The sequence below is a fragment of the Natator depressus genome, chromosome 19 (assembly GCF_965152275.1).
Source record: "Natator depressus isolate rNatDep1 chromosome 19, rNatDep2.hap1, whole genome shotgun sequence".
Lineage (NCBI taxonomy): Eukaryota > Metazoa > Chordata > Testudines > Cheloniidae > Natator > Natator depressus.
The window spans coordinates 9,580,751-9,606,020 of NC_134252.1; the positions used below are offsets into that span (position 1 = coordinate 9,580,751).

General features: G+C 54.8%; 1 protein-coding gene across 1 annotated transcript; it reads left to right on the top strand.

Moving 5' to 3' along the window:
- The first annotated feature begins 1,067 nt into the window (after nt 1–1,067).
- Nucleotides 1,068–23,924, top strand: CNKSR1 (connector enhancer of kinase suppressor of Ras 1). Its single transcript, XM_074934409.1, has 21 exons — nt 1,068–1,155; nt 2,229–2,386; nt 2,671–2,873; nt 3,684–3,768; nt 7,885–7,926; nt 8,073–8,192; nt 8,271–8,330; nt 8,890–8,958; nt 11,021–11,149; nt 11,590–11,675; nt 13,968–14,095; nt 15,245–15,426; nt 16,111–16,141; nt 17,845–18,017; nt 18,795–18,868; nt 19,480–19,551; nt 20,083–20,156; nt 21,367–21,431; nt 21,667–21,796; nt 22,480–22,661; nt 22,750–23,924. Exons 1-21 carry the CDS (start codon nt 1,104–1,106, stop codon nt 22,957–22,959), a joined length of 2,325 nt encoding a protein of 774 aa, XP_074790510.1. The 5' UTR covers nt 1,068–1,103; the 3' UTR covers nt 22,960–23,924.
- The last annotated feature ends 1,346 nt before the right edge of the window (nt 23,925–25,270 follow it).

Consider the following 25,270-nt stretch of genomic DNA (forward strand, 5'->3'; position numbering starts at 1 on the left):
CTCAGTCTGAGTATCACTGGGTTAGACAAACACCTGTCAGGGATGGTCTAGGTGATACTTAGTCCTGCCTCAGTGCAGTGGACAGGACTAGATGACCAGTCGAGGACCCTTCCAGTCCTACATTTCTAAGATTCTGTATTTCTCCAATTATTTACCAAGGTGAATCCATTTTACAGAGAGGGAAGCTGAGGCTAAGTGACTTGCCCACGGTCATGCACTGGGGCAGTGGCTGGGTATAAAATCCAGGAGTTTCTGATTGCCAGCCTCTGCATGAACCAGTAGGACACGCTCCCGGATGACATGCAGTCATCAAGGCTGGTGTTTGCTTTAATATTTAGAGTGAGGATGTGATGTTTAGCCACACTCTGTTAGTAATAATACTTTGTACTTTTACAACACATTTCAAGTAAGGATCTCAAAGCACTTTACAGACTTAAACTCTCATGATTCCCCTGCGATGAGCTGGTAGGCCAGCTATACTTATTCCCATTTTACAGGTGGGGAAACTGAGACACAGAATGTCAGTGGTGAGCATGTGTTACAGGTGCCGGATCTGCAGAGGCTTCCTGTGACAGCCCCTGCTCGGGGACCTTGCTTCTTTAGCTCAAGTTGTAGCTCCGTAAGACCTCCTTTTGGTTCCAGGCGCGTCAGCCAAGATAGCAGGTGTTGTGTAAGTGACTCGCCCACGATCAGATGAGGACTCTGATGGAAGTTGGAGCTCCTGGCACCCAGTCCTGCCCTCTGCCCACTAGGGCACACTCCCTCTCTGGCCAGGGCTGAGGTAAACAACCTACTGTGGGTCTGTGCCTTTAAGAGAGTCAGGAGGCAGCCTGGGGGGGACTGGGTGTAACCTTGTTGAATCAGTGAGACTGGAGGAGGTTGGAGGCTGGACAATAGTTCTGAGCTGGGTTGCTAAGAGCTTGGAATTCCCCGTGGGGAGGGGAGCAAGGGACCTCCAGAGGGAGGGCGGGCCTCACCCTGCTGAGCGGCAGGCAGCTGCACCAACCGCAGAGCTGGCTGGGAGTTACCTGGTGGGGCTGCCTCTGCTCAGGTGTGTCCGGGAGTCCTGCCCCTGGACAGACTTTCCGGGAAGGGAGCTGGGCATGGAGCCCATCGGTGCCTGGAGCCCTGTGAAGGTGGCGCAGTGGCTGAGAGGTGAGTGCGGTGGAGGTTTCAGGGCTGGCCAGGGGCTGGAACAGTTTGTACAGTGGGGGGTGCTGAGAGCCATTGAACCAAACTGTAAACCCTGTGTGTGATGGAAACCACTTCAAGCCAGCAGGTGTGGTAGCACCCCTAGTTCCAGCACCTGTGGCCAGGGGGTGCATTCCAGCCCCTAGGGCGGGCAGGCGGCTGCCCGCTCCCACGGCAGAGTCTGTGCTGGCAGGAGGAGCTGTGCAAGTCCTGCTGGGAGCAGGAGTGGCTGAAACCTTCTGGGGGGCTCTGGCAGAGGCGGGTTAGACTCATGCGGGCATGGCATGGCTGGGCACGGCTCGGATCCCTGCCCTGGGGGAGGAGAGGCATTCCTGGGGGAGGATATACAGTCCAATGCAGGGAGGTGCACATGCTGGTGGGGGTGGATATGCAGCTCCCTGGGGACCTGCCAGTAGGGAGGAAACAGATCTGGCAGCCAGGGAAGGCAACTGGTGTTACACACTTGGTGGGATGGGGGAGAAGGTAGATCGGAGGTTCTGTTCTCCCAGTCTCCTGACACGAGGACAAGGGGCCCATCAGTGAAACAGAAAGGGGACAAACTCAAAACCGACGCAAGGAAATATTTTTTCCCCACAGTGCGTAGCGAGATGGTGGAACTCACTGCCACAGGATGCGTCTGAGGCCAAAACCTCCGCAAGACTCCAAAGGGGTTTGGATGTGTTTGGTGGATAACAAGAATGTCTGGAGTTAGACGAGTTAATGCTATTCTGGAAGGGCTGTTAAAGTCCATGCTTCAGGGCTTAAGCCAGCCTCTAACTCCTGGGGTTAGGAGGGTTCCTTCACCATGCTCTGAAGCAGCGGGTGCTGGTCTCTCTCCAAGGTTGGCCTAGGTGGTTTCTGATCGAGCCTGGCAGTTCCTGTGCCCCTGAGGGAGCGGCGGTGGTGAAGGCGAGCGGACAGGAAGGCCTGGCAGAGCTGTCAGCAGAGGGGGAATGCAGGCTGAGGTGGCGGTGGCAGATGTCTGGACATGGGCAATCTGGGAGCAGGTGGATAGTGACTGCGTTTGCCCCTTTCAGGCCTGGACAAGGTGCTGCAGCAGTATCCCTTTGAGACGTGGCCCCTGACCGGGAACGATTTGCTGCAGCTGTCCTATCGGCGCTTGGAGGAGCTGGGCCTGAGGCGTGTTGGCCATCAGGAGCTCATTCTGGAAGCTGTGGAGCAGCTGTGCATGCTGGTGAGTGAGCGGCCGTGAGTCTGGAGCGAGGCCCGCTCCCGATCTCCAGCACCGCCTGCGGTGAGCGACGGTGAGAGGGTTCCCTCCTAGGTCTCACCTGTGGCCTTGCTTCCCAGAGGGAGGGAGCTCTGGGATTCAGGGGATGGGTGGATTTCCCCCCCCCCCAGCAGTTTCGGGGAGCAGTGCAGAGTTGTGGGGTGTCTGCCACCCTCAGTCTTCATTCTGAGCCGCTCCAGGGCTGGCTCCTCTCTCCTCTGCTGAGCTAGTTTGGATTGTTCCCCCAGAACTACGAGCTGGAGACCACCAGCCTGGGGACGCTGACGGAGAAGCTGCAGCAAGTCGCTTGGACCACCCGGACCCTCATCCTGAGCCGCAGGAAGGTGACCACATATGATGGCGAGGCCATTGAGACACCCTCCCCGGACCTCCTGGCCTGCATCGCTGAGCTGATCACGGCAGCCAAGGGGCTCTTCACCTGGCTCAACAGGTACTTGCTTCCCCAGTCTGCAGAGGCCAGGGAAAGAGCATGGAGAGACTGGAAGGCCAGGGCCACGTGAGGAGGGATCCCACATGATAAGGAAGGGGATCGCTGAATGGCACGGGGTGCAAGCTACAGGCCTTCTGTTTCTGTGGGGTTTGCATACACTGTCTTTCCAGAGGTGGAAAGGGATGCCAGACCAGTGCTGTCAGGACTGGATGCATGGCAGCCAGTGTCTCCCTGGCCAGAGGAGGATGGTCTGTTAGCACAGAGGGACAAGGCTCCGCTCAGTGACTGGGAAGGGGAGGGCTGTGACCACGCTATTCTTGGTGATGGTGAAAACAGCAGCCGGCCAGCCTGGAGCCTTCTGTGCAGAGAACGGGCACAGCATGAGCAGTGGCTGGACAACGGTCCTCTGCCCGTGTGCTTCTGCCCTGGAGGGACCCCCTCTTGGGGCCAGAGAGGAGTTCCGTCTGCACAGCCTGCTCACTCCTTTGCTGAGCCTCCCCACAGCAGAAGTGGCTCTATGGGGTGTGGACACCTGCGTGGTAGAAACAAGACTGAGACTCCCAGCTTGTTCCACGCAGGCCACTGAGCGCCCGGCAGCTGCCCACTGCAGGCGATGAGCTCTGTGTTTTATCGCCGGCTGCTTGGGCCAACTGGGGCCCCTTCAGAACTCTCCATAAAATCCTGGAAGACTGTGTTTAAACCCCTGGCCCGAGGGGAGGACGGTGCCTCAATTAACTTGAGGCTCGTTGGGCCCTCTCCTTTCCTGCCTTCGTTTATCTGACGACTCCGTCTCACTCACGCACCTCACAGGTATCTCTTCTCTCACCTGAATGATTACTCAGCCAGCCGGGACATTGTCTCGCTCTGCGGAGAACTGGCCCAGATCCTGCAGAAGGTCAGTAACGAGGGTTTAAAAATCACAAGAAACCAAAGCCAGATTGTGTCAGGGTTGGTGTGTTTGTGTGTTACCCCTGAGATGTGCAGGGGGCCTGTGGATATGGGTGACGTCTCTTCAGTACTCGTGTCATGCCGCGGTGTCTCATGACCTAGGAAGTGAGAGTAGGAGGGGCAGAAAAGGATGGCCCAAATACCATGGTGATGGGCACAGTGTAAGGACTGACAGACACACACACTGCACACACTTTTCTCACTAGCAAACGATCAGTGAGATGTTTCCCAAAACTTCATCAGGATCTCCCCTCCAGAATGTTCCTCCTTGGCTGATAAATACTCCCTTTCCCAAGAGAGCGTGAGCTCCTAGCGGGACTGGGGAATCTATTTATTTGTTCTTATTTCAATTCAAAACATTTTCTCTTAGTCTCGGCAACACTGCTTGACCAGCAAATATTCTGGACACTGTCAATTTAACCACTGTGTTACTAGCCTCTGGGATTTTAAAGCTTCTTTCCCATCCTCTAATTTGTCCCTCGTCATGCTTTGTCTGTGCATCTCCCTCAGCTCAGAGAATGAAAATTGCTCATGTCTGTTTCATGTTTGTTTCAAAGTCCATTTCACTTTTGGGCTGTCCCCTGCTGCAGTGTTTGGGTTACTAATGCTTCAGGTAGATGTTGTTTAATAATGTGTGTTTTCATTACAATTTAAATCTGTACTGGAGACCTTCCTGCTGCTCTTAGTGTGTCCATACATCTAAATGTTGGGCCACTTCTGAACAGACAAGTGAACCGTGCACTGGTTATATAATATATTTTTCAGGGATAAAGCCGCGTGTGTTGATAGACTAGCCCAATGTCCAGTTTGGAGCTTGTCGCTTATAGAGGAACCCAGCCATAGTCTTCTGCATTATGATTTTTATCCGTGAAATCTGGTTCATTTCATAGGCAAACAATTTGTCCTTCCAAAGTGTTTTTATCGGACACGGGGCGCCGTCCCCTCTGTCAGGGATGGGTTAGCGGTAGCTGAGTTAGATGAATGGATATTGGTGGAAGGATGGAGAGTGTTAAAAGAAGGAATCTGACTGGAGATTATAAACTGTCAGCTGATGGAACAGATAACCATACCCTGCCTTTCAATAGTTCCCTTTCCCTACAGTTCTCAAACTGATTTACAAACATGAATGAAGCCCTATTAAATAAGTCAGGGTCACCCACACGTGTAGATGGGGAAACTGAGGCACAGAGATGAACTGACTTGCTCAATGTGTCAGGACTAAAATGCCTGAATCCTGGCTCCTCATCTCTTGCTCTAACCACTAGACTCATGTCTATAAGCAAGTCGCTGCTGAAGGGGTGTATGTCGGAGTGGTGGTGTTTGGGTAATAGGAAGGAGTGCTGTTAACTACCTTCATCCTCCAGTTCTCCTCTGTTCACGCGTCTTCTGCAGTGCTCCTTCATCTTGCATTCACAGGCTGCGAGATGGTAAAAGCAGACTCGGGTCTCGGCATGCCTTCTAGCCAGCAATGCCTTTGTAGTCCACAGGGCCCAATGGGATCCCAAGTATGTTCTGACTCTTCTAACAACTTCTTGGACCCCAGCAGGGCTCTCCAGCTAGAGTAGAAGGTTAGCAGGAAGAGGTACCCACCGACAGCAGTGCTGGCAGTTCAAATCCTAGGCATGCGCCTTGCCTTCAAGAACCCAGTTTAGGGGCAAGTCCATGGGTACCTGGGGAGCCCATCAAGGAAGGGTAGGGAGGGACAGTAGGTTTTAGTGTTGCAAACATGCTGTGAATGCTTCGTGGAAAGAGGTCTGGAAGTGGAGCATCCATGCCAAGTGAAGAGACCGCGCTTTGCCTAGGGTGTATGCGATCTGGTCACCTGAGCCCTCATCGGTATCTATCTTGGGAATGGCCTTCCTTTACAGAAAAGTTATGGCAGTGATTCACAGCTGGCCAAAGGAACGCGTGTCCCTGAGATGCCCGGGGAAGGCTCGGTGCCTCTGAGGTGCTGCCCAGGGGAACGTGGGATATAGGGGATGAGAGAGCCATGGGTGTATCCGCGATCGGACCCCTGGCCTGTCGCAGCTCAGTCAGCTGCAAGGAAGGAAAGAGAAAATGACCAGAGTGTGAGCAGGGAAGGGACAAGGAGATAAACAACATCAAAGGGGGGGGGTGGGGAACTGTTCTTTATATAACCCTGTGATTCACCCTTTGAGATCAGGTTCCGGGCTGGGGGGAGCTCAGTTGTCCGTAAGACTCAGCTGAGCGAAAGGGAGGAGAGAGACTAACAGGCCGAACCAGAGATTCGGGGGACGCTGTTCTGCTGAGCCACAGGTACTGGGAGCTAATAATTCTCCTAAAGATCCTGGCCTGCTCAGGGTGGAATGCAGAGTCCGGGGCACCCACAGGAGAGGGCGTGTCAGGAATGGGCTCTGGGCTTCTCCGGCTTTGGAAACAGGGCCTGGAAGCGTGGAAGGGACGGGTAGCTGTGAGGTGGGGGAGGGGAGATTGTGACATGGAGAGAGATGGAAAAGGAGACTCAGGGAAACCTTAATGGCTTGTAAATGAGTGGGAGAGGGATGGAGGGCAAGGGGACAGGGTCTGGGGGGCAGGAGAGGGGGTGGAGGGCTAGGGGATGGGGTCTGGGGGGGGGAAAGAGAGGGGGTGGAGGGCTAGGGGACAGGGTCAGGGGGGGCAGGGGCAGGAGGTGGTGGGTTTAGGGCTGTGGGGCAGGAAGAAACTGACCCTCCTAATAACCTAAAAGTAGAGCCTGCTGGGATATTTTAGGGTTAGAGCCAAGATCCACCCGTGCAACAGAAGGGCGCCTGCTCTACCTTGCTGTGGTTCACACCTTCCTCTGCCATGCTAAGCCAGGAGGTCCCTGCCATTGTGCCCTGCGGGGTGGGGATTCCTTTCTGCTCCCAGATCCGGAGGTTGGTGTAACTGTGTGTGAGCAAGAATGGCCTCAGTAAGGCATCTCTCACCCATTACCCCCTGTCCCCCATCCCATAACAATGGACTCTTCTCCCTTGGGGAGGGGACAGAGCCTTCCAAACACCGACTGCCCTCTGGACAGACACCCCTCTGTGTCTAGCCCAGCAGCTGCCCCACATTCTCGCCATGTGCGCTGCCTGGGTTGACCAGTTCATTCTTATTTCCCATCTCCAGGGTGTTTTCCCCACTCCTGCCCCCCAGCAATCTCCTCTTGTCTTAGTCACTCTGATTTTCCAGTGAAATTCCCAAGAAGAGGCTGGAGGTGGGGCCTCGGGGCCTCATCCGAAGCCCCTGGAAGCCAAAAGGAGACTCTCAAAGGTCTGTCCTTGGAGCGAGGAGTACCTCCGACAGCAACTCTGATCCTGGATCCTCTTTCCGTTGCTATACGGAGTCGTGTGAGGGCTCAACACAATCGCCCAGTGACTCCCCAGCCAGATTGTCCGGGAGTCGTGCGCTGTGTGGGTGGCTGCGCGCTGTCTGCCCCCATCCGGGCTAAATGGCAGAGACTAAAATGACCTCTTGGCAGAGTACCCGTCTCTGGGAGCATGAGTATCATCAGCCCACCTGCAGGGGCCAATGCCCCTGTCTGTAAGGGCAGGGGTGGTAGCACCTGTCCTCGAGGATCCCAGTGTGCTCCTTAGGCCTAGATGTGATCGGCCAGGCTTTCCCTCCCCCAAACACGGGCTTTCTCGCAACACACAGCCGCTATCTGGGAGGAGCCAGGCGGCACTGACGGGAGTGTGTGAAGAATGGCGTCTCCGTTGGAGACAGCTGGAGGAGTCGAGGCTGGTGGAATGTAACAACCTGCCCTGGAAGCGGGCCAGGATGCTGGGGTTAATCCTGCTGCTGCTCTTAAAAACCAGTGCTGAGAAGTCTTTCGTGACCACACAGCCTTACGTCTCGCCTGGAGGCCAGCGGCACGGCACCCTCTGGCACAGAGCTTCCCCAGTCTGTGGGCATTGGGAGAGGAGCCGCCAGCACCTGGGACCTGTGGGCTGTGTTGTGATCCCCACCCTCATCCCAAGTAGGGCCGTCATGATCTGCTCCTGGCTTGGAAGAATCTCAGGGAGTTACAACTTATAAAGCTGGATCGACCTAACTTATTGTGTGTCTCTCATTCTTCTAGGACTGCGGAGTGTCTGAGAGAGAGAACCGGATCCTGCTGATTGTAAGTATGGCTGTGCACGCGACCCTGGAGTGCTGCCGTGTGTGTGTGTGTGTTCTGCAACCCTTGAGGTCGCTGCTGCCCTTCTGTAGAGGCCGTGAGGTCCTGGCGGGTTTCCGGAGGAATGAGTCTCTCCTGCTGTCCTTCAGTGCAGGCACCTTGTGGGGATCTGTGAGAACATCTCGAGCTGCAGCCCGGCAGCCCTGCTGAACCAGACTGCCATCTTGGAGAGCGTCGACCTCGTGCCCACCGAGCCAGAGGACAGTCTGGTGAGTCCGCTCCTCCACCACTGACTCACGCTGGGGATTCGTTTGACGTTTCCAAACTCTGTCTGTCCCTCTTTGCAGGGCATCGAGATCAAATCCACTAACTCCTGCCTCCACTTCATAGCGGGAACCGCCACTAAGGTGAGAGATTTGTCGGGGCTGGGCCCGGGGCGGGGAGATGGCTTCTGATTTGGTCTTTCCAGTTTGCAGGTGCAGGGAGACGGCTCAGAACTGGTGTCCCAACATAGCCCCCTTCTTAAACCTGCCTACACTGGCCCATAATGAGCAAAATCCATTTTCCCCCTGGGTATCAGAACCCCCTGGGTTTGTTAAGGCGCCCAACCCTCTTCCTGAACCAGCTCTAGGACATGGGCTGCACTGGACAGGACTTGGCTGAGTCCTTCCTACTCAGCTGCCTTGTGGCCGTGTGTCACACTAGCCTTGGCCAAGGCTTCAGCCGGCGCCTTGGTTCAGTCGTCTCCTCCTGCGCTCACGCCTGTGATTGAACGGGAATCGCCCAAAAGATCAGGCCTGCGAGTTAATGGTTAATCCCCCTTTCCTGAGCCCCTCTGACTTACATCAGCCAGAGAGCTGCTTAACTCTGATTAGGCCGCAGTGTAAGTGGCTTGAGAGCTTGTCTCCGCTTCCCAACGAGCACGGTTCTGACACCCCTCGGTCTTTCCCTTGCCTCTCCTCCTAGTCTCCAGCTGACGACTGCAGCCAGATCCTGCCGGGGGATGAGATCGTTCAAGTCAACGGGCAGGTGGTGGTAAGTATGTCCCTGTCCTCGCTCCGTTAGCATGCTGGTCTCTTGGGACAGACAAAATCCTACTAGGAAAGGGGGTCTCTGAGTGTAGCTGTGATCATGGCTGATGTGTATGGTCTGCCCTGGCCGATCCTCATCTGTGTTAAAGCGGGGAAGAACGTCACACTCGGTAGGGGGTGCAGCCTGGCCTCTGGTTAGAGTGGGGGGCTTTGGGTTCTAGTCCTGACTTGCTGTGTCACCTTTGGCAAGTCACTTTCGTTCTCTCTGAGTCTGGTGGGGCTCCCCACGTTCGAGACTCTTTCCCAACGGAAGGTGTGATCCCAGCCCCGAAGGGATCAGGCTAAAACTCACTTCAACTCTGGGCCTCACGCACCCCCTCCTGGCAAGGGGATCGTGCTGGCTCCCCCTTTATAAAGGGCTCTGAGGTCCTTGGATGATAATGCAACGTATCCCTACTCATGTTTACTAAGACTGGTTGGTTCCCACTTAATTGCCCTGGACCCTCTTAACTGTAGGAGTCTGTGTGACCCAGATGCCACTGGGATGCTAGAATGGCTAGTTTCCTTTATTAGAAAGCCTGGTGCTAGCTTTTTTTTCTTTCCTCCATCCCCTCTTCGCTCTCTGACTCACATGCTGCATGGAGGAGAAGCAAATGCCACCAAAGCCTGGCTTCCCCCTTCCCCTCCTCCATTCTAAACACAAGTGCTTGGGCACACCCAGGAAACAGGTAGAATCGCTGTAAGGAACCCAGTGTTTCTGCCCTGACTCTCTGGCAAACCACATGCTCAACAGACTGAAACCAGATGAGAGAGGGGGAGGAAAGGAGGGTTTCAGGCTCAGTGCTGGGAGAGGCCAACACCCAGCACTTGGCTGAGCTCTCCACGCTTACAAACATCAGTTAATTTAGCCTCGTAAATCTCTACTGCCCACTTGAGTGGGGTCAGAATCGTTCTCTCCATTTGACCGTGAAGCATCTGGTTAGGTGGGTGACTGTCTGCTTGAGCTGGTCAGAAAACGGGTCTTTTCCTGTGGGAAGAAAAGTTGACTTTTCAGAAAAAATCAAAATCTGAAACAACTGGGTTCAGCAACGGTACCCCCTGGGAGTTGTCGTTTGAGTGCTCATGCTCCCATCTCCTCTATACCTGGACTCGCTAGTTGGACTATATCTCCCATGATGCACCAGTCTCACCTCTTGGGGAGAGCAGATGGTACATGACAGTATCCCTGGCTGTGATGCAGCATGGGATATGTAGTCAGGCTGGGAAGCCCAGCGTATAGAGGAGACTGGGGACATGAAGCAGCTGGACTACAGCTCCCATGAGGCGCCACGAAAGATCTATCCAAAATGAAATGTTTCAGTATTTGAACAAAACCTGCACCTCTTTATGGGCATTCAGGTTTGCAGCAACAATAAAATCAATTTCCACAGAAATCAGATACTTAGAAAAATGGAAAAAATTGTTCCATTGAAAACCAGTTTTCATGGAGAATTTTCAATCGGCCCTCCTGCTGACCCTCTGACAGGGAGGATGGCCGGCTGGCTGGCTGGCTGCAGGCTATTAGCTGAATGTCTCTGACTTGGCCGGTGGTGCTGCGGAAATGGACAGTGAAACGAGAAGGGCATGGATGACTAGCTTACAAAACTGCTTTGATGGCCAGGTGTTTAACTGGGTTGTCGCGTCGTTTGGAATCCCTGGTGGGCATGGTGGGATTGCTGCTGGCTAGCTGGATGTCTTGTGAAGTGCATGGTTGCTGAATCACGCGACTATAGATTCCCTTGTGTGCACCATGGAGCTGTAATCGATGCAGGTGTCTAAACCCTGACCACTGCTTGTACCAGGTGCCTAGGGAGAGAAACATCCCCTTTCTGAAATCCTGTGGCTAGTGGTGCTCGTGGTCCAGAGTAATAGTTACCAGACACGAGATCAAACTGATGGCCTCACCAGCTGACAGAGCCCATGTAACAAAGTAGAATGACTTGCAGAGTTGCCTGTTTCAAACAGCCCATTCAGTGTGATTCGGCCTGTGCTGGCGATGAGCACTGACCTGCTAATCCCGTGTGTAGGTGGGTTGGACTCGAGTGAATCTGGTAAAGAAAATACTCGAAAAGCCAAACCAGGTGACGTTGGTGCTGAAGAAGATTCCACTAATCTCTGTGGGGTCCCCGTGTTCCCCCAGGTCTCCGTGCCATCAGGTGAGCAGGACCCGGTACCCCCACGCCCCCAGCATGAGGACTGAACCTTTACTTGCTGTGCTGAATAGGCAGTCACTGCCTAGGAACCCAGTGGCGCTGGGCATTTGGAGGTGGATCGCACCTTTGCCTGGTCCCCAGGGCTAGCTGTAGCTGCATTGCTGTCTTTTTGGAGGGGGCACCAGCTCCCATCCCCACCCGGTGTGCCTCATTGTGCTGGCTGGAGGCTCCTTCCTGGGGCTTAGCAGTTCTGCAGCTTCCCTTTCATTCCAGTCCCTATCTCGGGTCAGTGCTTTTGTGAAGTGCCCCGAGTTTCCTCTGACTCAGTGCTGAAGGCTTTGTCCCAGCAACATAGAAGAGCGCTAGTGTGGTGACCCTGCTCTGCTGTGTGTCTATTGAGCTCCAGTGGTGCGCAGGATGGAAATTCGCTGACTGTTTTGTAGGCACCTGGCAGCTTCTTGGGTGCTGCAGAATCTCCTGGCTTGCAAAGCAATGACTCTCCAGTAAGCGTGGTCTCCCTGCCTTCCAGGTAAGAGCCCAGAACCTTAATCCAAAGTGACTTCCTGTTGCTAGTCTTTCCCTAGGCCTCTCTAGTGGCTCTGCCCTGTGGCTGTGTTGGGAGGAGTGACTAGTCATTGTCTGGTTTCAGAGTAACAGCCGTGTTAGTCTGTATTCGCAAAAAGAAAAGGAGGACTTGTGGCACCTTAGAGACTAACCAATTTATCTGAGCATAAGCTTTTGTGAGCTACAGCTCACTTCATCGGATGCATCAAATAAATTCTAAGGTGCCACAAGTACTCCTTTTCTTTTAGTCATTGTCTGTTCATCACAGAAAGGTGGGGCGGGCAGGGACCTCAGAGGTCTAGTCGAGCCCCCTGCACTGAGACAGAAGTCAGTAAACCTAGAATCAGCATGTCTCAGATGTGACCACTAGGGGCTTTTCTTGTGGCGGGGGGACACAGCCCCTCCCTGTCCCTGTTGCTCCTGGATGTACCGCCCTGGTGTTATCTGCTGGGGCGGCCAGCAGGGGTTGGGCCCTGCCCTCCTCTGGAGACACCTGGGGCACAATGCTGGAGGAGCAGGCAGCCGGTGAGTTCCCCACCTTCCCGGGGGCGGTGGTGCTCAGGCTTTTGGCTTCAGCCCTGGGGTGATGGGCTGGCAGGGGGGCTTTGGGCTCCAGTCCCAGGCTCTGGCCCCCTGCTGCCTCCCCCAGCCCCTCATCCAGGGCTAAATCTGTCCCCAGGCTTGGCAGGGCTGAGTAAGTCTGCTGTGAAAAGTGATACCTGTATGTTTGTTAATTTCACTTTTCACAACAGACCTATTGGCTAGCAGAAATCAGGTATGATGATTTGGACGTGTCTATGTGCCTCTTTCTTTGTTTCTCCTAAAGCTAATTAAGTATTTTAGGAAAAAGTGTGAGAGTGGCCACCAGCAAGAGTGGGGGGCTGCACTCTGGGCCATCAAAAAATTTGTCCTGAGAACCCCTGTCCTAGACTATGCTTGACACGTGTTTGTCTGACCTGTTCTTAAAAGCCTCTGATGATGGGGCTCCCACAACCTCCCTAGGTAACCTCTTCCAGTGCTTCACCACCCTCCAAGGTAGAAAGCTTTTCCTAATATCTAACCTAAAAATCCTAAATCTCCCCGGCTGCAAACCAAAGCCAATTACTTCTTGTCCTACTCTCAGTGGACTCAGGAAAACAATTGGTCACAGTCCTGTTTATCACAACCTTTTAGGTGTTTGAAGTCTGTTATCTTGTCCCCTGTCAGCCTTCTCTTCTCTAGACTAAACAGGATCAATTCTTCCAACCTTTCCTCGGTTGGTGGTGTAAGTCAAAGACCCTGCTTCTGTAGGTTTGCTCGGGTAGAGTGTAGATCTGATAAGATCACCGTCACCAGAGCAAGGTTCCTTTTTTCAGCCTCGCATGCCAGGGAAATTTGTAATGTTGTTGTGAATTAATAAGCAAAACTATTTGTTTCCTTAAGGATCTTCTGTGGGGAGGGGTGGGGAGGTAGAAACGATTAAAAACAACCCTCCTCTCTCCTCCGCATCCCATGCTTCCCCAAATGCAAAGGTTCCTGTTTCCAGGGAGGAAATGTGGTCGAGCTTTTGGATCAGACACTGGGAGCTGGGACTCTGGGTTCCATTCCCAGTTCTGTCATAATTTGCTGTGTGACCTGAACAAGTCACAGCACCTCCATGCCTCAGTTTCCCCATCTGGAAAAGGAGGAGGAGATGTCCCTTCCTCACAGGGGTGTTGTGGCCTTGCTAGGCAGTGTTTGTCTCATGGATAGGGCCCTGGACTTCAACTCCGGAGACTTGAGTTTTATTCCTGGCTTGGCCGCTGGCCTGCCAGGTGACCTTGGACAAATCACTTTAAATTAAAAAAAAAAAAAAAAAAAAGCCTGTCCCTCAGTTTCCCCATCTGGAAAATGGGGATAATTTATGAAGTGCTTGGAGATCTAGGGCTGAAAAGCACCACAGAAGATCTAGGCAGTATTTATTTATTTATTTTATGTTGTTTTTATCTGGAGCCTCGCACTTGTTTTGCCCTACTGACTTTTCCATTAAGTAACATTTTGTGTGGGAGAGGAAAATGATGCAGAATCAGCTCCTAGATCGCACGTGTGGTGCCAAAGGTAAAAACGGCCCACGTGACCAGCACCGACCGGCATTGCTTTGCTGAACTGAACTCTGATGAAACACTCCCACCCACACACCGTTGGGGCTTCCAGGGTGGCGCGATTCTGCTGAGTAGCAAACATACCACAGGGTTAGTTTGCTGTCAAGTGCTAGCTAAAGGTTTCTCCTCTCCTGAAGCGTGATCGCCGGGTTGGAATCAGGGCTGGACTCTGCGCTGGATCTCGCCACTGACGAAGAGGAGGAGTTTGTCTCAAGCCACCCCAGAGAGGGGACCAGGGACTTCCTACGGCAACTCCCCACTGAAGGTAGGAGAGAGCAGATGCCCTCTGCATCCTGTGGAAAGCAGCAAGCCCTCCTCTGAAAGGCTTTCCACACTGGTGTGAGCTCTGCTTGTTGCAGGTTAGTGGGACTGGATTGTGAGCAGATACTTGGCTGAGAGTCCTGTGCCCTGTGCAGAGCAACACTGGGACCATAGGTGCCGACTCCGTGGGTGCTCTGGGGCTCGAGCACCCGTGGGGGGGGGAAATAGGGGGTCCTCAGCACCCACCGGCCACAGCTGTTCGGCAGGGCCCCAGTGGTGCCAGCAGAGCAGGGAGCAGCTGGCAGAAGGTGCTGGGAGAGGGAAGGGGCGCCGTGGGGGAAGGGATGGAGAGGGGGCAGGGCCTCAGGCCAGAGCGGGGATGGAGCACCCACCAAGGAAAAATGTTAGCACCTGTGACTGGGACTCCTGTTATAAATGGTGCCCGCCCCGGACACTCTGTCTGCCTCCCGTACAGCGCCGTGCACATTTGAGGCCCTATCTGATCCTCTGTGCTACTGTGATATAAGTAAGTCAGGAAAGGGACCAAGCCGACTGGAGTCAGGGCAGGTCTAAAGAGTGCTGCCGACTGCTTGGAGCGGAGGCCTGGATATCCGGCGTCTCTTCCTGGCTTGGCTGCTGACTCACTGTGAAACTTTAAGCAAGTCCCTTAACAATGCTGTGCCTCAGTTTCCCCATGTGTAAAACAATACTGATAGTACCCTCCTTGCAGGGCTCTTCTGAAACTTTCATCAGCTAAGGTTCCCGGAGATCTCCTGAGAGATTATCCACTGTGTGATAGGTGCAAAGGCAGAGCATGTGGTAACATTGGTTCTGGAGGGCCAGCTTCCCCAAAGAGCTTGTTTGGTTTACATGGCCATGGGGTGGGGGATGTGAGTTGAGACTACAGTGTTCGGGTAAAATGTGGCATGGACGATACTGCGCTTCAAGCCTTAAAGGGTAGGCCCCTTGCAAACCTCAGGGCTTGAGCAGCTGGAATGGCGCTCATGTTACAGAAGAGAGGCTTTAGTGGGGCCAGCTGGGGATCTGGCCCTAAATTTTTAACCCGCTGTCTGACCTCTCCGTGCGAGTGAAATACAAATCGCTATGTGGCTCAGAGGTGTTGGAGTCCCCCTGACCAGTTTGATCTTTGCAGGCGCTTCAGCAGCCCCTACGTTGGAGATCCAAGCTTTGGGGGCAGGATTTGAAGGGCGCAGCTCCCCCGTTGCTGTCGCTCCAGCCAGACCCAGCACCTTGGAACTCGGATCTAAGGAGTCCCGAGAGAACGGAATTGGGAGCAGAAGTCGGGGACCAGAATCTCCCGCTCTTCCAAACAAGGTGAGAGGAGAGCGAACGAGCCTAGGCCAGTCTCTTCCTGTGTGTCTGTACAGTGACAACCCCCTGGGCCTGAGGTGGCTGAGGCCTCTAGGCACTAATGCAGCACACACGACTAAGATAAACATGGATGGGGTTGAGAAGGTCACATGGGCTCCTAATGTCCCTCCCCTGTTAGACCAGAAGGAACTCCATTAGAAATTTAAAAGGCAACAAATATAAAACTGAGATAAGAGGGGAAAAAATCTTTAACTTTGTGTGTGGTGAACTTGTGGAACTCACTGCTGCAGGATGTCTGAGGCAAATAACTTAACAGGACCCTCATCTTCATCCTTAAAAATTATTGGGATTTTCAAATGTGCTCAGGGCTGGCCTACTTCTGTTCCCAATGAAGTCATTGGGAGTATACCCTACCCTGCAGTTAATGTCACCTGGTGGGCAGGCAGCTGCATGCTGAACCAGCTATAGCCCTCGGGTGCTCTAAGCAAGAAAGCTATGATCGCCCAGCCATTTCCCGCATACAAGGGCCAGCCAGCGAGTGCATTGTCTGCTCTCCACTGGCAGGCCAGTGCCTAGATAACGGCGTCTCCTTCACTTTATCGTCTGCCTCCCAAAAGCCTTGTGAGTTGCTTGCATGGCCAGGATCTTTCTAACCACGTGTATTTGTGTCCTCTCCATCCCTTTCAGAGCAGCACCAAGAGTTGCTCCAGGCAGAAAGGTGAGTGGCCTCATCCCATCCCCCTGTGGGTTTGACAATCTCGAGCTCCAGGTTAACCAGGGGATCGGAGCGTTTCCTCCCTTTTCACAAAGGTTTGTTTTTCCCCAGGCCCAAGGCGCATTCTTAGGTTGCACATTAACTTGGCCACAGGGCCGGTGGCCCAGGGCAGCCCGCCAAGGAGGGTGCCGTGCTCAGGGTTTGCCTGAGTCCCGGGGGCTGACCGGGTGAGCAGCAGCGTCTGGAGGGGGTGGGGGGACCCGAGCTGCAGGGGGGCAGTTGGACAACCAGCCAGGTGACTCCTCCTGATCAGGGCTGCCCCTCCTCCCTCCTGCTGCTTGGCACTGGGAGTGTCCTGTTTGCTGTGCAGGGAGATGGGGGCGAGGCTGATGTCGGGGTGTCCCCCTCCCCCCACCCATGCACCCGGTCTGCACTGAGCTGGGGTGACAGGACGGGGGGAATCTGTCCATGCTGCTGCCTCTCTGGGTCAGGCAGCTGCCTGTGTCTGAACAAGCCTTCAGGCTCCTGATCCTGAGGGCTTTCTTAAAGAGACAGCACGCTCCTACTCACTCAGGCGCACGCACGCTGTCTCTCCTCGCTCCCTCCGCCCCCCCGCAGCCCCCTAGGGGTGCATGGGGCAGAGGAGCAGCAGCCCAGCAGGGGAGCGAGCAGCACTGCCAGCTGCTCTGTGCATCCAGGTCAGTTTCCCCACGTGGGCGACGGAGGGGGGATGCAGTGTTGTTAGGGGTGAAGGGGGCACAGTGCAGGGGTTAGGAGTGAAGGGAGAGTGGGGATCCTGGGAAGCCCATGAGGGCCAGGGGCAATGGGGGGGGGCACCATACCCACGGGGGCCAAGGGCACCAAAATGCACATTTGCCCAGGGTGTGATTTCCCTAAGGCCGGCCCTGCTTGGCCACACAGCCCAGAGGGAAGAGGGGTCCCGTGGGATGTGGCTACCCGGCGTTCTGTGCAGCTTGGCCGCGAGACGCAGAATGCACTCAGGCTGCAGAGCCCCGGAAGGAAGGGCCAGACGTGGTGCTTGGGGCTGCAGAAGTGGTGTCCGTCTGGTGCCGCTTCTCTTGGCTGCGGAGCAGAATCCGGGTGTTTCTGTTCTGAGCCTGGGGCTGGGAGAACCTGCTCTGATCCTTTCTCTTCCCCGCCCCACCCTTCCTCCCTCCCTCCTCTGCTCCTTGGTGAGCTTCTGCCGCGGAAGCGAGGGGCTCAGCACTGGGCCGAGCCAGGCCTCGTGCCGGCCGGCTGTGCTGTTCCAGTCCCCTCTCTTCCCCCGCCAGTGCAGCTCCTTCCCCATTTCCTCGCAGCTGGCTGCCAGCTGCTGCGGTCCATAGTGGTTTTGGGGGATGGAGAGAGTCCCTCCAGGGGCTTGGCTGAGAACCACCAAGCTTATTTCCTTTGTGACCAGAGGCAGACTGGGATGAATGGCTGGCGCATTTACGGGCGGGAGCAGCGATGGCCCAGGCTCACCATTGTCCTGCACCAAAAAGCGTGGGACTTTCCCCACTGCCTACAGGGCTCCTCTGTGTCTCCGCTATCCCCTAACGGTGAGAGGGCGCAGGGGGTGGGGGAGTCTCGCAGAGAAGCCGCTATGGGACTGCTGTCGGGGCAGGGCTGGGGCAGGATTCATGGGAGGCGGGTGCTCCCCTCGCTGTGCCTCACTCCCACTGCCCCCCTCTCCTCCTTCCTTGCAGGAGTGGCTACCAGGCTGAGCCGCCGGCGGGTGTCCTGTCGGGAGCTGGGCAAGGTGGACTGCGACGGCTGGCTCCTGAAGAAGAAAGACCACGTGGGATTCATGTCCCAGAAATGGAAACGCTGCTGGTTTGTGCTGAAGGGCCACATTCTCTACTGGTACAACCAGCCCAGTGTGAGTGTGTCCCTCAACGCTGGGGATTAGTGGAAAGGGGCAGATCGGGGGGCATGCAGAGGTGCCGTGTCCTCAGGGGGCTTAGGGCGGGAGGGAAGGGGGCGTTGGCTGCTGGGCTCCAGAGATCCTGAGACAAATCTACAGGGACCGTGTAAAGTGAGACAAGTTAGAGTTCGCTATGCTCAGAGCCCATTGGACTGCCCCAGGCCTAGGTCAGCCCAGCCGCCGTTGGGTTAGGGAGTCTTTGCAGGTGTGCCGAGGAATCAGAAGTTCAGAGTAGGGCAGAGAGATTTCTGTGCCTCTCCCTCCCATTAGTGGCACCTTCTCTCCTGGCCCAGTTGGTGCACGTCCCCAAATGAGACTCCTCTACGCTCCGATAACTCAGTGAGCCAAATTCAGAGGTGATGTGTAAGAGGGGTGGGTGGGTGTAACAGCCCCACAGAGAGGGCTGGAAGAAGGTGGATCCTGCACCAGCTTTGTGGGCTTTTTCCCCACTCTCTGACTCCACCAACCCCATTTCTAAGGAGAAGCCTGATCTCTTCTGGAAAGCGCATTCAGGTCTATGTACTGAAAGGCCAGATAAGAAGAGCTGGGGATTATTCTTTATTGTTATCGTACCCAAGCACAGCATGAGGTTGTTGATTTACCTTCTTGGTACAGTGGCTCTCCTGGCCACAGAGACCCACATGATGCCCCAAAACCAAATGAATCTTGCTTCTAAACACCAATGGCAGCAAAGCCCCCTGTGTGTGACGTGCCCCTTGTTTCACCGCCCAGGACGAGAAAGCCATAGGCCTGATCAACGTGTCGACCTACGACCTGGAAAGCACCCGGGAGCAGAAGAAGAAATAGTGAGTGCGGGAGATGCTGAGCAGAGACCTCAGCTTCGGGAGAGGAGGGCGAATGTAACCTGGGAGAGGAGGACCCTGAAGCACGGATGGCGTGGGAGCGCTCTCCGTAGGGCAGCACATCCGTCGGAGCGCTTGGTGCCAAGCCAATTAGCCGTACGCAACAGTGCAGGAGCTCTGTGTGGGGAGAAGCTCCCAGCTGCGCCAGTCCCCGCCGCTCCAGCAGGAGGCGCTGAGTAATAGTGCTGTAGGGGAAACAAGCGGCCCTCTCCCAGCAGGAGGCGCTGTAGGGCACAGTGCAGGAGAGCCATCTGCAAGGTGGAGCTGTAGAGAACTGCCTAGAGGGGAAGGCGTTCTTCAGACTGCTCATTGCGGATGGGTTTGGATTTGATGACTGTCGGGAGGGGGGAATTTAAAAATCCCAAATAAAAGCGTCTGTTGAAAGTTAAGGGCGAACATGTGCTTCAGCAGAGCCCAGCTAGCCCCGGGGGAGGCTGGAAATGGGGCTAAGAATGGGACACCTGTTTCACTCTTAACTAGGGGGTAGTTACAGCTGCCCGCTAATACGGGAGGAATTTGTGGAAAATGCAGCCGCATCCTTGTTCTTCTTTCAGTGTCTTCCAGCTCTGCCATGAGAAGTACAAACCTTTCGTCTTCGCAGCAGAGACTCTGGCTGATCTGAGCATGTAAGTAGCCGGGCCGGGTTGGGGCAGGCCAGGCTGTCCCTGCATGAATTTGACATCGCTAAGTAAACACCCTGCGGTGATCCATGCAAACTATGACTGGCCACAACACCCCTTTCCTTGCTCGCTAAAATACCCGGATGCAGTTAAACTCCAGCATTCTCGGGAGGGGCTGAACCAGCCTGAATCCACAGTTCCTGTGGTCACTGGAGGCTGTGTCCAAATGGCCCGTACGATTGAGTGAGGGCCGTGGTTCTCGGGCTGTGATTTGTGGAACCCGCCCCAACGGGCCACAGACTAAAATGCTGTGGGGACCATGCTGTGGAGGGTTTGGGCTGCCGGGAAGGGAGGTGGCTGTGGAAGAGGGCCGGATCTCTCATTCCAAACGGGCTGCAGAAGGAAAAGGCTGGAGACGCACTGGTCTGAGATGGCTTTCGCCACACGTGAGGGGGTGCATGTGATGGAAGGGGAAGTGCCTGGGAACCTGGGAGGGGGTCTCTTTGGTGACTGTCCGTGATCTGTTTGTCTTCCCAGGTGGGTGAGTGGTTTGATCACCGCAAAAACCAAATACAAGCTGGCCCAGGAATCGCTCCCGCATAGAGAAGAAGGTAGGAACCAGGCACCTTGCTAAACAGGGCTGGAACCCCACATGTGAACCAGCTATTACATGCCATGTCCCTACAGCGTGACTGGATGAGCCCCTCCCAGAATCCTCCTGACTCCAGTGGGCTCCACTCCCGTATCTATGTGAGCTGGGGCGGGCAGCAGTGCTGCAAGTGGTCTGAAGTGTGTGTGGGGCGGGGGGTCTCTCTCGTAAGCTGGGAGCAGCCGCTTCGGGAAGACAATGCTTAAAGTGCACCCCTCAGGACGCTGCTCTGTTTTCAATTGGCTGGGTCTGTAACCCCCACTATTTCCCCCCCCCCCCCCCACGGGTGCACACAGACATTTTAAGTACTGGTGGGGAACCAAAGCTCTTGGATCTTGGAGACCTGTCAGTCCTCACTAGGAGACCAGTCAGTCCTCACTGCCTCTGGCTTGGGGGTCAGCGTGGGCCCTGTGGCACCCTGGGGTCTGGTCTCTTCTCCAGAGTTCTGTGCTCAGCTGGTGAAGGCCCAAATGCGCGGTGACCGAGATCCGAAAGGAGGGTCACGCACGAGCGATTCGCGTGGGAGACCTGCAATGTGGCGGGATCCATCCCACTGGCATTGGGACTTTTGTAACCTCCATGCAGTGATTGCCGATTCACGGGCCTTTTGACAAAAGCGAGGGGACCCCAACTTTGTGTGCAGGGTAGGACCTTTGAGACTAAAGAGGGACACCCCTGAAAAAGGTGGTGAGTTTGGGGTAGAGGGGTCGGGGGAAAGGGTCCTGCTCTGCATTGACTGCTGGTGCCCCCCACCCCTCCCCACTTTGAGACCAAGAATCCAAAGATGTGGGCGAGCCAGGCTCTGTTCCAGCTCCCAGTCTTTCCTTTCCTGGCCTGTGAGCAGCTTGCTGCACCTTACGGTGGGGAGGGGGTGAAGACGAGAATCCTATTGCTGAGCCATGAATCCTACAGTCAACAAGCGGCAGCAGGGCTGGAGCGACGTTGGGTGATAAGACGCAGTGCGGCCTAATGGTTAGATGGCCAGCTTGGGGACCAAGAGGCCTTGCCCCGCCTTCCCACTCCGTGGGGATCATCCCCACTTCTCGCTAAAGTGCGGTGAGATCCTTGGATAGAAGGCGCTGGAGAAGGGCAGCTTGTGCTGGGCAGGAGCAAAGGGTGGTGGCTGGTCCAGGCTTTCCCGCTGATAGTCCCCTCTGCGCGTCTCCCGCCAGACTGCTACAGTGAGACGGAAGCTGAGGATCCTGACGACGACTCTCCGAGGCCTGGCTCTGATCTGGTGAGTGTCACCGGGGATGGGGGCAGATCCTACTGTCCAGCCGGGGAGAGCCCTGGCCCTGTGTGATGGGACATGGGATCAGCTGTTGGCCCACCCTTTGCGGATGCTGGCGGGCGGGGCTGCGTCGCGGGTGTCAAACGCGGCTCGGCAAAGGGCGAGAGGATGGTGGCTCTTCCCAACCTTCCTTGCTGTTGGGGGGCGGGGCGGGTCTTTAAACAGAAATGTTCTTCCCCAGCTGCCAAGGAGAAGGGAGCTGCTCACCACGCTGGAGAGAGCCCAGCCCGGTGCTGCAATGGGGAGCCCTGACTCCACCGGCCCAGTGGGGAGCCCCGTCCCTGGCAGTGGCAGGCCCTGCTCGCCCCTGGGTAAGTGCTAGCGAGATCAAGCCTGGATTTAGGGCCGCTGTGCGTCACCTGTGCTCAGTGTGGCACCCTGGTGACTGATCCAGGTAAAGCAGTTAGTGAATCCACGGCAGACTCTGCTCGCAAAGTTAATTCTTTGGCTCAAGCAGAGCGGGCTCCGGGTGGCGGGGGCGGAGGGGGGGATGGGGGGTGTTACACAAGTGGGTCCTTTCTGGGGCAGGTCGGCGGGAGGGTGCTGAATGGAGGGCGGGGGAGGGGTTGTCAGGGCTTCTCCTTTGTTGTGGAGAATCTCCTATGGACACCCCACCCATCCCCTTTCTGTTCAGCCTCCCCCAAGGATCCGGTCTGGTGTGTCCCCGTACGATTGGTGTCAGAATGTCCAAAGGGCCATAGATCCTGTTGTGGCACCAACGTGCCGTTCCATGAGCTAGCCGCTGTGTCTGGGGAATGTCGTATTTCTCCAGTGCCATCTGTGGACGTTCTTATAACCCTCTTGACCACAGAGAACCAGGATCCTGAACGGGCTGTCGTGCCGAAGCCTGATCTGCTTGGGGCCATCCTCGCAGCAGGCATCACCTGCTCCCCACAAGTCCATCACCCTGGCACAGAGGCTGTTCCAGCCCCACTCTAACTCTATCTGCTGTGGCTCTCTTCCCCCGCCCCCTTCCTCCCCCCGCCTTATGCAGACTCCCCTGGCGAAGAACTAGAGTCCCTAATTAAGTGTCTGAAGCAAGGCGGGGTGTCTCTCATCGGCACGCGCCAGCTCGTGACCCACGAGCAGTACCGCAAATCCTTCATCAAGCGCAACAAGAACCCCCAGATCAACGAGAGAGTTCACCTGGTCCGGGCCCTGCAAAGCACGCTCAAAGTAGGTGAAACGTTCAAGCCCTCTCGCCGTGTAATGCCCTCTGACGCACAAGCACTGAGCTGTGGGGAATGTTCTTTTCCTTTTGCAGGCGAAGCTGGCTGAGCTCCAGATCCTCAATCAGCTCCTGAACGACTCGGAACTGACCTCAGAGAAATTCAGACACTGGAAAGAAGAGCATCAGGAGTTATACCAGGAAATCCACCAGTGGTGGGTGCACCGGCCAGGCCAGGCTGAAGGTCTAGAAGCAGAACTTGGCACTGAATCCAGTCCACAGGAAGCTGCTGGTGCGAGGCCGTAACACATGGAAACAAGGCAGATCCCGGGCAATAACGTTCCCTTCATGAACCTCAGTGCAGGGAATAACACGTCCTCCTCTCATTCCAGAGAGAGAGTCCTGTCATCTCTGTCCCATGAAGAAACACGGTGCTCTGAGAGCAAGGAGGAATGCTGCTTGCTCACAATACGCAGTGCGTCAATGTAACTGGAAAGTGGGATGCATTTTAAAGACCCCGTTTAAGACACCTTAGAGCAGGATTTTATGTAGGGAACCACTTTTGACAAAGCCTTGTAATTCCGGGGACTGAGGGAGGAATTCTCGGAATGGATCCTCGGTTGGGTCTAAAGAGAATTGCTTGTTTTAAAAGAACTGCTGTTTCCATTTCCCAGGGATGCTTAATTAATCTGCATCCATATACTTCACTGACTAACTGACCCCAGCGCTGTGAGGCCAGAACAGTCCCTCTGGGTATAATTCTGAGACTGGGATATTCAACATGTTGATGCCTTGGCATTTCTCATCACTCGACATCTAGCCAGAGCCCGATCAGAACCAAGAGCCCGTGTGACGGAAGATCTTTTATGGATAGAAGGATCAGAGAAGTGCTGCCTGGCCCCCTCTGGCTCTGCTTGCGGCGGTAAATATTCATTTGATAAAGAAAGGCTGGTTTTCATATATGTACAAATAATTCTGTGTAACAGTATTTGTGAGTGGACAGAGTCAGACTCTTTAAGTGCCATTCTGTGCTCTGCTACTAACTCCAAGTGTGACCTTGGGCGATTGCCTTAGTTTCCCTATATGTAAAAGGGGATAAGACAGATCTGCCTCACAAAGCTGCTGTATACTTTCATTAATTCATGTGGCCAAAGCTCTTTGAGCTCCCCTGCTGCAAGGCCTTGTTACAGATGTAGGCTGGCAGTCTGAGCCCGAATAAAGATCTGATCCAGCTCCCCTCGAAGGCGAGGGATGTGTTTACTGTTGAGTGAGCTCTGCTTTGTTCTGTTTAAACATCCTGGACCAGTCTACAGTGCATTGGAAAGCAAGCCGACATCCCCCCCCCCCCCCCCCCGAGACGTGTGCTGTCAGGGCTCCCGCTACGGCTCTAAAATGAGCTGTGTAGATGTCACTTTAACATTGCTTCCCCTTCATCCCCCAGTTGTCAGAGCCCAAGCACCAGCCTGAGCCGCAGAGGGCTAGTGCTGTAAAAACAGCTGTGTAGACAAGTCTGAGGAGACGGGCTGGGAGGCTCACTCCTGACGCAGCGTCAACAGGCTGCCAGCAGCTGGCTCGCTACAGCCCTGCCAGTAATTTGAAGTAAAAGATCCAGCTGTGTTCTAGTATTTTAACTTTTCCATTTTTATTTTTTGTTAATCAAGTGCCTGACCCCAAGTCCCTTTTCTTTGCTGGCAAATCAGTTCAGGGCCTGTTCTAGCTAACCTCAACTCTTACAGGGACCCAGGTTTGCGCTACTGAAATGCACCCACCCTGTCCCCCTACATGTGAACCAGAAGCTGCCTCTAACAGGCATTTCCTTGGCTGCTTAGGGCAGGAGATGGTTGAGCCTCCATCATCTCATTATCTTCAGCAGCTGCCAGGACTGGAGTCCACTTCGAAGCTCAGGGAGAGTCTTCCTCTTGCTTTCAATAGGCTTTGTTGCCTGAGCGTGCCTTCACCCTAAAGTTACCACCCTCGCTGCTTGGTTCTGCTGCCCCAGCTTTCCGGACAGCCAGAACTGGCTCACCAGGGCATTAAGCTGTTCCCTTGCTCACCCCCTCGCTCTAATTCAGTACCTCCAGTCTCAGCTAGGCTCCGGGCTTGTTCCTGTTGGGATGGGGAAGATCCCTCCATCCCTTGCGAGCTTCTGAGAAAGGAAAGCAGCCATTGTTCTATTTTTCTATTGTCAAAGCTGTTTTCTTTTTCTAAGCACTCTCCCCTGCCAGATTTATATACAGCAGAGGGTTCGGTTTTATGTATGATCCAACCACTTCTCTGTTCCATCCTTAACCTCTCTGCATCTGGCCACTTATAGCTGGAATAGACAGGGGTTGCCTGAACCAGGCAAGGTTGGTTTTCTTAGGCCATGAATAAAACTGCATTGATGACAGGTCCAGCTTTGCCTCCTTTTCTTAGATTTTAAGTTTTGGAATAGCAGCCTGTCTCTACAATGCAGGGAGTAGCTGGCTCCACAGAGACAGGATCCCAAACCCCTCTGTGCAATAGTCTCTCTCTACCCCTCTTTCCTTGCTTTCATCTCGCTTCAGGGGCTGGCCTCTCCTGCCTGGAGGGATATTCAGGCCCTCTCAAGAGGAAATAAGATGACCCTCAAAGAGAG